This window comes from Chelonoidis abingdonii, chromosome 2 (genome assembly GCF_003597395.2).
Source record: "Chelonoidis abingdonii isolate Lonesome George chromosome 2, CheloAbing_2.0, whole genome shotgun sequence".
NCBI classification, from domain to species: domain Eukaryota; kingdom Metazoa; phylum Chordata; order Testudines; family Testudinidae; genus Chelonoidis; species Chelonoidis abingdonii.
Genome location: NC_133770.1, coordinates 122,986,465 through 123,001,964, shown reverse-complemented (window position 1 = coordinate 123,001,964; position 15,500 = coordinate 122,986,465). Strand labels below are relative to the sequence as shown.

General features: G+C 41.4%; 1 protein-coding gene across 2 annotated transcripts in view; it reads right to left on the bottom strand.

The window, feature by feature from the left end:
• LOC116821627 (dynein axonemal heavy chain 5-like) overlaps positions 1-15,500 on the bottom strand; it is a 295,723-nt gene that overhangs the window by 194,368 nt on the left and 85,855 nt on the right. For both annotated transcript variants that reach the window (XM_075062654.1, XM_075062655.1), the window contains 8 exons: positions 11,857-12,019; positions 7,004-7,115; positions 6,546-6,674; positions 4,815-5,014; positions 4,570-4,723; positions 1,954-2,220; positions 1,603-1,731; positions 979-1,194 (listed from right to left, as the gene is read on the bottom strand). In XM_075062654.1, the coding sequence (XP_074918755.1) occupies positions 979-1,194; positions 1,603-1,731; positions 1,954-2,220; positions 4,570-4,723; positions 4,815-5,014; positions 6,546-6,674; positions 7,004-7,115; positions 11,857-12,019 (1,370 nt within the window). The remainder of the gene's footprint in view (positions 1-978; positions 1,195-1,602; positions 1,732-1,953; positions 2,221-4,569; positions 4,724-4,814; positions 5,015-6,545; positions 6,675-7,003; positions 7,116-11,856; positions 12,020-15,500) is intronic.

Here is a 15,500-nt window from a genome sequence, read left to right as displayed (position 1 = left end):
TTCCTGGGCATAAGGTGGAACCAATCTCCATCAAACTACCTCCCATGCTCCTCCTTCCCCCAAAAGAGGAGGAGGATGCTGGCACCATCCCCTAAAGCAGCTCCATGCACAGGAGAGACACTGCTATTCCCTCATACTGGTAGCTCTCACATCCCCCAAACCAGTTTTGGGATTATAGTATATGATGACACTCCCTTGACCCTAAACTGCCCATTGTTCCCTCCCAAAGCTGGCAGCCACTGACAATAATGTGGGGGGACACACAACATTAGAAACTGTTTTAAAGTTGGTTTTAAAGCAAGCGAGGATTGACCTTCTATCACTTCCTGTCATACTCCTTTCCTCCCTAGTTCACAACATCAGAGGTTCTGAGCAGTGCCGCTCCATCAGCGCCAATATGGACAACGGATGGAAGCAGGCGATGCACAAACCCCATAAGCTAGACCAGGGATTCTCAAACTGGGGGTCAGGACCCCCTCTGAGGGTCACGAGGTTTTTACATGGCAGGTCACACGCTGTCAGCCACCACTGCAAACCCTGCTTTGCCTCCAGCATTTACAATGGTGTTAAGTAAATATATGTTTTTAATTGATAAGGGGGGTCGCACTCAGAGGCTTGCTATGTGAAAGGGGGTTACCAGTACAAAAGTTTGAGAACCACTGAGCTAGACCCTCAGCTTATGTAGATCAGTGTCTTGCCATTAAGATACGCTGATTTACCCCAGCTGGGTATTGGTCCCATGTTACCAGTTGTCAGGACAGGTAGCGCAGTAGTGCAAAGAGCATATACAAAGGATGCTAACACTGTGGGATAGTATCGCCACCATACATATCAATATGGAGGAATTTACAGTTCATTCCAGTTGCTTCCTTTTTATTTTGTCATTTCTACCTTTTTTTTTTTTTTTTTTAACTTGCACAGTGTGCACTGATCTAAACAATGCTATTAATTAACCCCTGAGGATTTGCTAAGTACAACCTTTTTGTCTGTTTTGGCATTGTTTAGCGCATCCTCTGCATCTCTGGTCCAAATCATTTGAATTCCCAGAAGACCTATTTGTGCAGGAAACATTGTCTGGAAGTCATACAGCTTAAATCCTGAATCACTAATGGCTATAGATGCCTGTCTAATGATGGAGTGGATTGTTTTCTTAATCCCATTCAGCAGCTGTCCCAGCCAGAATTCCACATTACCCTGGAAGACAAAAAAAGCACTTTTAAAGTAAGCTGTTCCAACCCAGCAAAAACCCCACTGAAGACATTTCCTCACCAGGACTGATGTTCCCATTTCCCACTTTTCTATTCTCTCATCCTCACAGCTGTGCCTGACCTGTTCTTCCAGATGCAGAGTGATGGATTAGGCAACTTCAGTGGTACAGGGGAGACAACTAGAAGGGTTGCTACAGAATAATACAAAGCCCTTCCATCCTCCCTCTGGAGCAAAAGGGCTTTGCCCCTGTACTGGGCAGCTGAAGGGTCTCTACTTCAGATTCTCAAATTGAAGCATGCTGTGGTACTACTGCATGGAAGTGGGCCAGCCCTTTATAACACAGATTTGCTTTAAAGTAGTAAATGAAAAAAGCATAATATATTCTTCTATTACCTGAGCTAGAACAGGCTCAATAATATTGACTTGTTCTCCTTCTTGAGATTCAAATAATAAAATCTGGTCATAGTTCTTTTCATGAAATCCCACTCGGTTAACATTGTCAAACAGACTCAGTAAATGTGCCTAGAACAAACAAAACACCTGATCAGCCAAATAAGACCTATAAAATGATCTACAATGTTATTTTTAAACTGCACCAAAACCTGCAAATTTAGAAGGCTAAATGATCTTTCCACAAATAAACAAACTTGGATCAACTCAGTAACAAAAGGAAATCATTTATCATTCATTCCACTCAGTTATTAATACTGATTATGAAGGCGGTTATTGCTACATAATTTATACCTGAATAGTGTGTGAATCTGATGCCTGACCAAGGATTTCCAGAAGTGCAGGATCAGATACAAAGAAAAATCTGGGAAATACTAATCGTTTCTTTTCCAAATACCCAGTTAATGATTTCTGACATATTTCCAGTTGTTCCAGCAAATGTGGTAGTAGCTGTGCCAATGTCTCATCTCCAACACAGCACTGTACTATGTTTGATGTCTCATGAGCTCTCTGCATAATCTTCTGCCAAGATTTATCAATGTTCTGAAACCTTTTGGCTTCCTGAAACACATTATAAATGCATTAGCTATTCCTGCTGCTTCCCAAAATGCTGAAAAATAAAAATATCCTGTAAGTGACTCTGATTCTATTAATCAGTATGTCCTCTGGATGGTCAACATTATGCATATTCTATTGGAGGATATCTAGAACAATTGGCCAGCCTCCATTGTCCACTTAATATATTTTCAAACAAGTACCATTGTGCTTTCTCCCATGCTGTTCCTCACGCTTGGGAGAAATCCTCGTAAATATCTGTCAAGCTACCTCATTATCCTCCTTCAAATCCCCCCTTAAAACTTTCCTTTGTTGTGATGCCCAGAAAAAACTCAACATTAGGCTGCTGGTGCTGAGACCACACCCTATCAAGCTGACCCGCACTGTCTCATTGTTTCCTTGGGCTCTCCATCGGAATCCATCTGTTGGCTCTTGCCTTATTCTAGGATTGTAAGCTTTGTGGGGCAGGGACCAAATTTTTCGTTCTGTGTTTGTACTGCCTAGCATAACGGGGTCTTTGTCTGTGACTTCTAGGTTCTACAATAATAAATATAAAAAATAAATAATAATCAGACAAGGTGATAGTTTAATATTCACTTTGCTGCTTGTGTCTGTTGAAGAGTATAGTGTGTGAATGTTTTTAGACTGCCTTTGTAACACTGGTAGATCCACAGAAATGCATCAGGTTGATGGAGAAGCAGTGCCTTTTTGCTTATGTCTCCTGGTATTAGCTAAAGTGGCTATACAATAGGACTTCAATCAATCTCTCAGCAGAAAAGTCAAATAGCACCCTCCTCTAAAAATGACAAAACATCACTGACACAATGACTCTGTTTCCGTTTACATCATTGCTTTTCTACACAGGCCACTCCTGAAAACAATTATTCACTTTCTGTTCCAGTGTTAAACAATTATTTGAGTAAGATTCAAAGGATGATCTAGACAATTCTTAGTCCTTCCATGAGTGCAGGAAATGGGACTAGATGACCTCTCAAGGGCCCTTCCAGCCCTACGATTCTAAGGCCCATCCACAATGTGTTGTAAGTGAATGAAGCTGAATTTTCAAATCCTCAAAAGGCAAGAAAAGAACTATTTTTCTGAGATTTATTGTGTGAGTTTTTAAAAATTATTATTCTTATTGAACAATGGGAATAACATTCATGCAGTATACTTACAATAAGTGGCTTCTGCAATTATCAAATTCATAAGCATTGCTGTGGTGTTTAGTCATTTGCAAAAACCGCTTATTACCTCAATTATGAAAGTTATCCTATCAATAAACTGTAGGACCTAAGAGGCAATTTATTATAATCTTAATTAACAACTAAGAAGACTTTAGCTAATCACAGAACAAAATGTTCTGGGTTATGGAAAATGGAAACTGCAGATATATAATTATAATGTCCTTGGCCTGAAATAAATGCAATAGTGTAGAATATTCTTGTTTTTATTAAATTACATATTTCTGACATCTTTAAGCAGCAGGTGATCCTACGTACCATGTGCCAAATTCTGACTGGCTGACACACATGTAAACCTGCCAGCAGAAGCAGGAGCATGCAATGGAAGTTTATTGCTCTGATTCTGTCTCACCCAGAAAATCAGAGACAGATCAGTCCTTAGGTTCTCTACAAGTGACATCATACAAAGACATAACAAGATACGGCCTGGTGAAAAGTGAACAAGATCCACATATGTATATACATATACACCTCTACCCCAATATAATGCTGTCCTCGGGAACCAAAAAAATCTTATCGCATTATAGGCAAAACCACGTTATATCGAATTTGCTTTGATCTGCTGGAGTATGCAGCCCTGCCCCATCCCCAGAAGCACTGCTTTACTGCATTATATCCAAATTTGTGTTATATTGGGTCATGTCATATTGGGGTAGAGGTGTATGTGGCTGCCCAGGCCTAGCAATGTCCTATGCACAGCCCCCTGCAAAAGTTATTCCAACTCTTAACAGTACAGAATGCATAAATGAGGTGTATAAGGGCTAGTGTCAGGCAGAATAAAGGATTGCATTATAACAGCATTAGCCAGAAGTTATCTCTCCTCCAATGGGTGCTATAATATTTGAATAATACAAAGTGAATTGAGGTAAGCATTTCAGCCTTAACTTTAAAGTGTCTTGCTCTTGTAGGTTTGATTCAGGTCCTAAGAGTCCAACCCTGCAGACCTCACTCTGGAAAAGCTCCCTCTGAAGTTATCTGTGGTAATTTTTTCTGAGTAGAGTATGGTATAATTAGACTTCCTCAGTATAGACCAACTTCTTTTATTTAAAAGGTACTGTGGTTTGGCTAACCTCTATGGTGTGCCTTCATATATTGCTATTGTAAATCAACATACCTGAGGCAGCTGTTTTGCAATGTCTCCACCAACAAAAACAGCTTCAAGGTAAATCCAGAGGTTTTGTACAGTAATCCAATTTTCAATTATTTCTGTGGTATTGGCCAGTTTCTGGACCCACTGTTGGATTGTGGGCTTGAATGGTGCATTGTACCTGTTATGTGAACATGAGTTAAAAAAAAATTATGGTATTTTATTGGTACTTATTATATTTATACAATATATTCTTTTGTTAATTTTTGTACCTGTTGCTCATGAGGGATCCCAAAATCATGAGACTATCCTCCATTAGAGCTATCTTCTCGGAAGTATCTGAGCCTTTCAGAAGCAATTCTCCTCTGGTTTTGAACTGGCCAAATGTAAAGACATGAGTACTCCACTCTTTGATGACATGTTTCAATTTTGCTTCAATGTCCTTTTCTTTAACAGCACTGATGCAGATATCCTAAGTAATATCAAGTTACTGTGTTTTATTACACTGAGGGTAATGTAATAGCTACTTATCAAAACAATTAAAACTCATGGGCCAAATTCAGAGTTCAAAGGGAATTGAACATGCTCAGAATAATAAATTAAAATAGATCAAAATGACTATATTGCAAGACTGGAATATGCTTCACCTGTTCTATGGGCCAAATTTTGTTGTCAGTTACACTTAGCTAGTCACATTTCAGCGACGTCATTGGACTTTTAGAAGTGCAACTGAAGGCAGAATTTGTATCTGTACATGAACTACCTCTCCATTCTGTGCTGGGGATGGGGGGGAATGTGCATTACTGATGTGAAATTAACCAGTAAATCTTAGAAAGAGGGGAGAGTGTCTCCTCATGAGCCCCTCCGCATGAAAACTGTGTATCTTGGGCTTGGCAGAAGCTCAAGGACATGGCTCCCTGAAGTCGGGTAGAGCTGTTCTGCTACATCTTCTAGAAAAAAATCTTGTGACAGCTCACAGCAACATTACCTTCACATCTGCAGCTTCTGTTGCCCCTTGCAGGCACCAGTGGCAGCACAGTCACTAAAATGACCAGGGTGTCAGAGGGGAGTGGGGCAGACACTCTGTGTGGATCACCCAAGATCCACCAAATTGGGCTACCAATCACCACAGATTCCAGGAAGCCCCAGGACTGCAGGGTGATGTTCCTGATCCTTCCACAAGGCTAAATAATCCTGCCTCCTGTAGAAAGCATCCATGCAGAGTGTTTGACTTAGTTTTTCACCTTCCATGTAGAATAAGACAACTTAGTCCACAGTGTTTAAAGGGCTAATCTCTTGGCTGACAAGCTCACAATATAACTTAAGTTGAAATGTTTTTTTTCTCCTTTTTGCCATCCTTCTGCTCTTGCAAAAGTGACCAGGCCTTGTAAATCTAACATATTTGCTGGATGACCGGGCCCAATAAACACAGAGGCAATAGATTTGTACTGGGTGCACATCATAAAAGACTACTTGTTTGCCAGCCTCTTCTGCTCCTGTGAAATAGTAGATTTCTCTCTCTTCTTTAATATTCTCCAAAACCACCTCCAATATATTAATCTAAGACCCGATCCTGCAAAGTGCCAAGAACCCTCCACTCTCACAGAGTTCAGCGGGAGTGGAGGTTGTTCAGCACCTCATAGGATCAGGCCTGTAATGACCGATTTCTTTTACTCCTGTATGATACTAGAGACAAACAAAATTACAATAAATAGCATCTAAAACCAGAGTGTAAATTAGCCTTACAAACAATAAGAAGAAATAATTCTTTAGAAGCGTTAGCTTTATATACCATCCAACCACTTTTATACTGCTCCACGATCAAAGGCAGTGAGCTAACCATTTCAGCTACAACCAGCTGCCAAATTCCATTTTCCAAAGGAACCAAACAAGCAAAGTCAAATTTGTTTACATTATTAAGCTATGTAGGAATGGAGGTCTCTGAAAGTGCAGAATCCCAGATCAGAAAGCTAGCCTTTAAATGCCAACAAAAGCATGTGTACCTCAATATCTTCCTTGTATTTTAACAATGAGGCATCCATTATGTTCTTCAGAGAGAAACTTTCAGAGACAACATCAAACTTATGGCCAGTTACTTGTGCAATTCTTTCCCAGTGTCTTGGCATCATTGCCTAGAAAAGTTCACAGGCATTAGAGTACAATAATATTTAAAAAGCAGTATTATTTTTAAGGGGGAAATTATTATGCAATTTTCCACTGAAACAGTTCAATGCTGGGAAATGTCTCAATCTTCATTCCATTAAAAGAATTACCATTCATCTAATCAAGCTGTGAAGTATTTTGTTTTTAGTTGCCTGTAACTAATCCTAATCAGATGTTACCATGCATACAGTTGCTTTGATCTTTTAAAAATGAAAGGTTGAAAGCATCTTATATCACATAACAACATTATTTTGATCATCAAGTGAATCTTATCTTTAAAGTACCATATTGAACTAACTTTGTTTGCCATCATTTCAAGCAAAGGACAACTCTCAGCAAAATCATCAATCTTCTTTTTTAGGTCGTGAAAAGCTTGCCATTCCTTCAGAGCCTTAGGCAATTTACGAATTCTAAAAAGAGAATGCAATATCAGATTTGACATACCCATCATTCATCTTCTTTTATAACTGTTATCATCATCTCACCTTTCAATTTGTGGACAAAGAGATTGCAAATAAAACACCTGACTGCGACAGAGTGAAAACATCCCATAATATACCGAAAAAACCTTTTGGAATTAAGATAAGCTTTACTGAGTTAAGTTAAACCTCACTGAATTAGAGTTAACACCTTTGCGGTACATTGTATTCATAATGAAATTGTGTATGTGCTACTCTGGAATTCTATAGCAAGGGGGATGAACTTCCTTAGTAATCAGCCTTCCAAGTCCCTCTAGAGAGGTGCAGATATACTAGTTCAAACTGGATTCTCCAGAGGTCAACAGACAAAGAAAAGACTTCTGGATACAAAGCTTTAGCTTAGGCTGACTCATTCTTCCTGATCCCACAAATTGATAGGACCTCTGGTCCATGGAGGACCCCAATCCTTAGGAGGGGACTGGAAGGACTTGGCCTACTTGAAGCTTCATAAGACTGTGGGCTCATTCTGAGATGAAGCTCTGACAAATGTGTGATCACAAAGAAACCCTTAGGACAGGGTGATGCCTAGTAAGCTTATTAGCCTACGTGTAGGTTCTTTTATTGTTTTTTATGTTTTCTCTGCAATTTTTTTTTTACCTTAAAAATAAAGTAGCCTTGCTTTGAAAGACCTGTGTAGTAACTTATATATGTAGCAATTACACTGTTATCCATCTCTGAAGAGAACGTAAGCAGGTCTGTTTGGGCAGACTGTCAGTGCTGGGAATTACACAGTGAAGGCAGGCAACTGTCCAGCCTGAAAATACCCTGGTCAGAAGGGAGAGGGATGTATGTCTCCACCCAAGAGAGGCCACAGCTGGGGATCTGGAAGCCTGAGTGTGGGTGCCCTTGCTGGAGCACAGAGAAGAAATAGAGGTGCAGTTGCCCTGAACTGTGAAATTGACTTAGATATGAAAAAAATTTAAGGTAATGAAAAGTACTTGAAAATTGTTTCTCTTCCTCCCTCCTCAAAATGTAGGCCCCAATCCTGCAAAGATTTTAGCATATATCTGTAGCTTTATACATTTGAATAGTCCATTGACTTCAAGGAGGTTACTCGCATGTGTAAAGTATGCAAGTGTTAAAAGTCTTTGCAGGATCATGGCCTTAATTATTAATTTTCAATTAGACCTATTTTTGCAAACATGCACAAAAGATATCAGTTTTTCCAAGCAAAATGAGAGCTCACTTTAGAGGGCAAGCTGACGGGTTTTTGAGCAGAAAAATAGTCCCGTTTCAGTCCAAATGATTTTCCATTATTATTTTACAGGGTGCCCAACTCTGTGCTATTTGTACACGCTTTGCATGACTTAAAGCTGGATCACTTAACTTTTTCATATTAAATGTGTTTGCAGTATAGCTGTAGCTGTGTTGGGCCCAAGATATTAAAGAGACAAGGTGGGTGAGGTAGTATCTTTTATTGGACCAACTTCTGTTGGCAAGAGAGACATGCTTTTGAGCTTACACGAAGCTCTTCTTCAGGTCTGGGAATCAGGTACTCACACAAAAACAGCAGATTTGTCACTCAACTTCAAAGCGAGTACAGCCACAGCCCTGGCCGAATTGGCTAAGTGCCCTAGATGTCATATTCACTGGAAGCCTCAGCAAAGACATGCTTTCCTCAGGTTATGTTTTCAGAGATTTAAGATGAGAGAGAGGATCAGATTCTAGTCTGAATTGTATCTACTTAAATCCTGAATAACACCAGTGACTTCACTTAAATTATTCTGGAGTTACACTGATGTAACTGAGATCAGAATCTGTCTCTGACCGTTGATAAAGCAGTGAGATACAAGAGCTGCAGAAGAACAGGCTCTTACACCTACAGTAGTGATCTCGGGCATGATTCTTCTTCGATCAACCGCAGTGGGAGAAGGATCAGGCCTATTGTGTAAAGGGATCAAGAAAAGACTGGTACAGAGAAGTGGACAAAGACCGATGGGGACCAGAAAGAGACAAGACTATGATATTTTTTTCCACTAGGTGATCGAGACAAAAGTCCTTCTGTTTTGTGCAACACTTTCATTAGCTTTTCAGATGCCTTCTGTAAAATTTGGTTATGCTATACATTTTATAATCCCGTAAACAGCAAAACACACTCTGGGCCTGTGATGTGGCAGCTGCCCCGCACTGGCTGGCAAAGGGTTAATAGCAGCCCGTGGAGCAGCTGCACAGAACCCAGCCAATCAGAGGAAGGCTTGAAAGCAGCCTGTCAGGCCCAGGCTGGGCCCTATAAGAAGGCTGCAGGGCAGAAAGGAGCTGATTCTCTCCCTGGAGGACAAAGGAAGAAGAACTGGCTCTTAGAGAAGCACCTAAGACAGAGCAGTGCTGAGCAGGGTCAGCAGAGGCTGGGAGAGCTCTAGGCTGACCACTGCCAGACTGAGGCCCTGACACAAAGGGGCAGAAAAGGTTCTGGGGCTACAGGGAAATAGCCCAGAGAAGTAGGCAGTAGAGGAGAGTTGGAGGAGGGCAATAAGTGGCTGCTGCTAGAGGGTCCCTGGGTTTGGGCCCAGAGTAGTGGGCGGGCCTGGGTCCCCCCTTTTCTCTCCACTTGCCAGTGATGAGAGTGCCTAAGCTAGACTGCAGTTTGCCCTTGGAGGAAGGGGCTAGACTGGACTGCAGTGAGCCACTTAGGTGAGTGATAGAACCAGAAGCTGCTGGTCCCCTGGAAGCAGGGGAGAACCAGGGAGCGGGGACAGCCAGCGGGCAGTGTCCAGAAGCAGATGCCACAGTCTGGGAGTGACATGGGTCCGATTGTGAGGATGGTGGAAACTGAAAAAGTAATGGAGGGCGAGACACCACTAACGAAGGCATGCCACTGAAAGAGCTAATTCCCTAACCAACCAGCAGGAGTCGCTGCTGTGGTGAGTCTAACCCCATTACAGGGCCATAATCCTTGCTGTGACAGATGAGGGAACAGAATATCTGAAGCCTGTACGTAGGGTCTGCCCACTTGTCTGTCATAGTTCTCAGTTCTTTGGCAACTCTGCCCAGACCACTGTACACCAGGATTTTGAGTTAGGACAGGAATGAGTCAAAGGAGAAGCAGGATCAAATCCAGTGGATCTGCCAGTAGCATTCACCACTCATTACTCCACATGCTGCAGAGGAATGGTAGGGGTTACAGATTCAGTTGTGGCCACTCCCTCGATGAAATCTTGGACCTACAGATGTCAACAGCAAAATCCCCATTGACTTTGGTGGGGCCAGGATTTCACTTCATGGACTGTGGGAAATGTTTCTCCTCTGATCCCTCACAAAGAATCCCTGTGAACCAAGTCTGGGTACTGTCAAGCTTGACAGAGGGGGAAGGATTTGGTTCCTATAAAAGAAAATAGGAAAACTGAGGGTATAGAAATTGATAGTCACTTGATAGAATTCTGCCTAAAAAGCTCAAAGATTAGGTTGCAAATGAAGGACCCAATTCATCATAGAATCATAGAATCTTAGAACTGGCAGGGACCTTGAGAAGTCATCTAGTCCAGTCCCTCCTACTCATGGTAGAACTAAGTATTATCTAGACCATTTCTGACCGGTATTTGTCTAACCTGCTCTTAAAAATCTCAAATGATGGAGATTCTGCAACCTCCCTGGGCAACTAATTCCAGTGTTTAACCACCCTGACAATTAGGAAGTTTTTCCAAATGTCCAGCCTAAATATCTCTTGCTGCAATTTAAGCCCATTGCTTCTTGACCTCTCCTCAGAAGTTAAGGAGAACAATTTAACACCCTCCTCTTTGTAACAACCTTTTATGTACTTGAAAACTGTTATCGTGTCCCCTCTCAGTCTTAAACAAACCCAATTTTTTCAATCTTCCCTCAGACCTTTAAACATTTTTGTTTCTCTTCTCTGGACGTTCTCCAGTTTGCCCACATCTTTCCTGAAATGTGGTACCCAGATCCCTTTCTGCAGTTCTCCTTCCTAAGCAGTCATTTCCCATTTTGTATGTGTGCAACTGATCGGTCTTTCCCAAGTGGAGTACTTTGCATTTGTCCTTATTGAATTTTATCCTATTTACTGCAGACCATTTCTCAGATCATCTGAATTTTAATCCTATCCTCCAATGCACTTGCAACCCCTCCCAGCTGGGTACCATCCACAAACGTTGTAAGTGTACTCTCTATGCCATTATCTAAATCATTGGTGAAGATATTGAACAGAACCAAACCCAAAATTGATCCCTGTAGGACCCCACTCAATATGCCCTTCCAACTTAACTATGAACCATAGATAACAGTTTTCCAACCAGTTATGCACCCACCTTATAGGAGGTCCATCTAGGTTTTATTTCCCTAGTTTGTTTATGAAAAAGTCATGTGAGACAGTATCAAAATCAAGATATATCACATCTACCACTTCTCCCCATCCACAAGGCTTGTTACCCTGTCAAAGAAAGCTATCAGGTTGGTTTGACACAATTTGTTCTTGACAAATCCATGCTGATTGTTACTTATCACCTTATTGTGCTCAATGTATTTATATTCATGCAGCAGCTGTGCTGATTTTTTCTACCTCATTCTGTCTGAAATTTCTGTCTCTTGGATATCAGATAAGGCCAAGGTTGGAAATATATAAGCATGTTGAAAAAATTCCCTGAAGGATCAGCTCTCATGAATTAATGAAAGATGGCAGAGAAGAATTTTGATGCATTTCAATGTATACTAAATCATTTACCTGTTTTGAAAATCCAGAAGTTCACTGTTAATTTTTTCAATGTCCAAGTCACTCCAAAATATTTCATAGTATCCACTGATATTAGCATTAACCGAATTGTAAAGACCATAAAGTTTCTGAAGCAGTGTAAGCTCCCGTTTTATTTTTTGTAGTTCTGGATATTCTGTTCCAAATTTTAAAAGAAGCAAATTTGTGATTATCTAGTAGATTCAAACTATTTAAGAAAAATATAATATATGTCTTTTTAAAATGAAGTTTTAATAAATATAAAGGGTCAGGTTTTGACACAGTTATTCACACTCAGTAGTGAATACTCCTCAAATAGTCCCAAAAAAGTCCCATTGAGCAGAATCTGGGCCACAGTAATTACTCAGTTTCCCACCAGTGTATGACCACTTCTTTATATCATAAACCTAACCATATTATGGAGAGACAACTCATGACTTTGTACTTAATTTGTGTTGAAGAAGGCAGCTAAAGTGGACACTTAGTCTACCAATTTTATAGGAAAACTAAAATATTTTCTTCCCAAATTTGCACCAGTTACTAGAGAGGTACAAATTTAATAACATTTAAAATGATCTTATAAAATATGTTAAAAGTTAGAAGCATTTAGAAATGACTCCATTTTAAAAAAATGTCACTCATTTTATTGCAGTGCTTTGGGAATTGTAGCTAAATATATTGTTAAAATTTAGAAATGTCAAACTTGCCATTTGCAGGCACATTTCTTTCTTTCTTTTTTTAGGCAAAGTTACAATAAAATGTAAGCATGCTTCATTGCTATGACTGTGACGGAGGTCTGGAATCCATTACTTCCACTTATCTCTGTGACATTTTCTTCACTGGGGCTGGAACTCCCAAGCCAGCCCCACCCTTGCAGCTGCCCTGCCGTGGCCAGCGGCGGGATCCCAGAGCTCCCACTGCAGTGGGGGACCCAGCAGCTCCAGCAGCAGCGGGTGCTGAACCTGCCTCTCCCTTTTGTCAGGCATATTTTTAGTGAAAATCAGAGACAGATCATGGGCTTCTGTGAATTTTTGTTAATTGCTTGTGACCTATCCATGACTTTTACTAAATATATAAGCAACAAACTTAGCATTATTCATTGTACATTACTTACTCAGGATCAGGTTAATAGTCAAAGAACCTGACTAAAAATTCTGACTTGCTCCATGGAGAGCCCTTTTCCGGAGCTTGTTAAAAAGGAAAAGAGTGACCAAATTTCTGAACACCTCTGAGGTTGCTCTATCTAGACTTTTAACAACAGCTGAGGAGTTGACCCAGGAGCAAGCTGGAACAAATGGTTTAAATTCTAAGATATACACAATTTTGATTGAAAACAATGCTGATAATAAACAACTTAAATGAAAAGATGGGCAAGGGATTAGGACAAAGAAATGGGTCTGGATGAGTGGGTCTCAGTATAGGAAAGAGGATAAACATCTTGAATTAGTGTAGCTCATAATGAAAATGTTTATAAATTACTGTCTAGATGGCATCATGGGCAGCAGGTTTGTATATTTTTTGGTGATGCCCAAGTGGATCCATCCCATCCACAGGATAGACCGGGGCAGCCGCCCTGGGTTTCGCGCTTTGGGGGGCCCCACGCTTCAGGGGGATGCGGGGGGTCCAGGGTGGCCTGGGGGGTTAGAAGGGTGCCTGGCGCTGATAGCAGCGAGCAACCCTGCTCCACCTCGCCTCTTCCCACCATGCCCCCACTCCACCTCTTCCCCAAAGCCCCCACCCCTGAGCAATGCCGGAAGTCAGCGAGGTGGAGCGGAGTGGGCTGGGGCCAGGTCACTCGCTGCTGCCATTGCCAGGCCTTCCACTAACTCCCTAGTCTGCCCTGAACCCTGTGACCCCCTGAAGGACAAGGCAGGAGTAGGCCGCACCATGTTGTGCAATGAACACTTGACAAAATCACCAGACTTAGTGACAGACATTGGTGGTAGGGAGGTATTATGTCATTCAATCATTCAACCCATAACATAGAACACATTTTGCCACACTGAAAAAAAAAACCCAGTAACCTAGCTAATAATAATAATAATAATAATTAATAATAATAAATTCAACTCATATAATTGATGAAAAATGTGTGTATACTGCATAAGAGATTATAAGAGAAATGAAAATGAGCTTGCTTTGGGATTTTACAAGGCACACTTATCATTTAAACACATTTGGTACCTTGAGTAATGATAACACTTCTTGCAAATCACATAAATAGGGAACCCACGGTCCCCTTCCCTCACCCCATTGCAAAGGTACAGAGGTTACTGCTGGCTGCCCTAGGGCTGCAGAAAACCCTATGGGCAAAACATATGGAAAGAAGAGGATCAATTCATACAGAGGGCTGAAGGGGACTCCGATAGTGCATTAATTAACAATAAATACATCAAAATTAAATACATTACAGAGATAAGAACCTGGCATGACAGACTTTACTTCATGAGAAGCTCCAGAGAAAGAAGACCCAGAGGGACGGACATAATGTAAAAGTTTAATCCTAGGGAGACAAAGGGGCTGGAGAGCAGAGCGGACAGAGAACAAGGTTAGAGGCAGAGTCACTTGCGAAGTTGACCCAGTCTCTCCCTGTGGGTTGTGGAACAACAGGCCTGGTCTGACACTACGCATTTAAACCGAATTTTAGCAGCATTTTTAAACCGATTTTAACCCTGCACCCGTCAAACAACAAGGCCTTTATATCAATATAAAGGCTCTGGTTTAAACCGATTTCTGTACTTCTCTCTCCTCGACAAGAGAGTTAGCGCTGAAATCGGATATTTGCCCATGTCGGATATAGGGTTAGTGTGGCTGCAATTCAACTATTTGGCCTCCAGGTGGTTTATCCCCCAATGCACCACTGTGACCGTTCTGGAAAGCAATCTGAACTCGGATCACTGGGCAGGTAGACAGAAAAAGCCCCCGCGAAACTTTTGAATTTCATTTCTGTTGCCCAGCACGTGGAGCTCTGATCGACTGGGTGGTATGCATCCCAAATCCAAAAAGCTCCAGCATGGACCGTATGGGACATATGGATTGATCGCTGTTATTGGGGGAGACAAATTGTTCTCTATCCACAGCTCCGTTACAGAAGATGAAATCCAAAGATTTTGAAAAAATCTCCAGGCTATCATGAACATAGAGCCACAGCACTATGCTGTAATGTTGACACGTAACGGAAAGCCAAAGAATGGAAAAACGGACACTCATGGAAGGAGGAGGGAGTAGTTTATTTTAACCTGAGGACCTTCCAGCTATCCCACAGTCCCCGCAGTCTCCAAAGAGCATTGCATTCTTTGTGTTGAGCTCCTATGCTGATAGGGGGTCAAAACATTTTCCTGGGTGTTTCAGGTATATGTCATCAATTTACACCTTCCCCCCCAAAAAAAGAAAGGGAAAAAAACATTTCTTGCCTTTTTGCATTTGTACCGTTATGTTCTACTTGCATTGCTGTGGTAGATGGGTGTGCAGCGCTGAAACACAGCATCTCCTTCCTGTGGCAGACGGTTACAATATGACAGGAGCCAGCTAACACAGAGCTGCTAACAGGGGGAGTTTTCAGTGGGAGCTTTCCAGGGGGAGGTTGTCCGGGGGGACTACAGGCGTTGATGATACCAACTCTTATGCACCAGTTGATA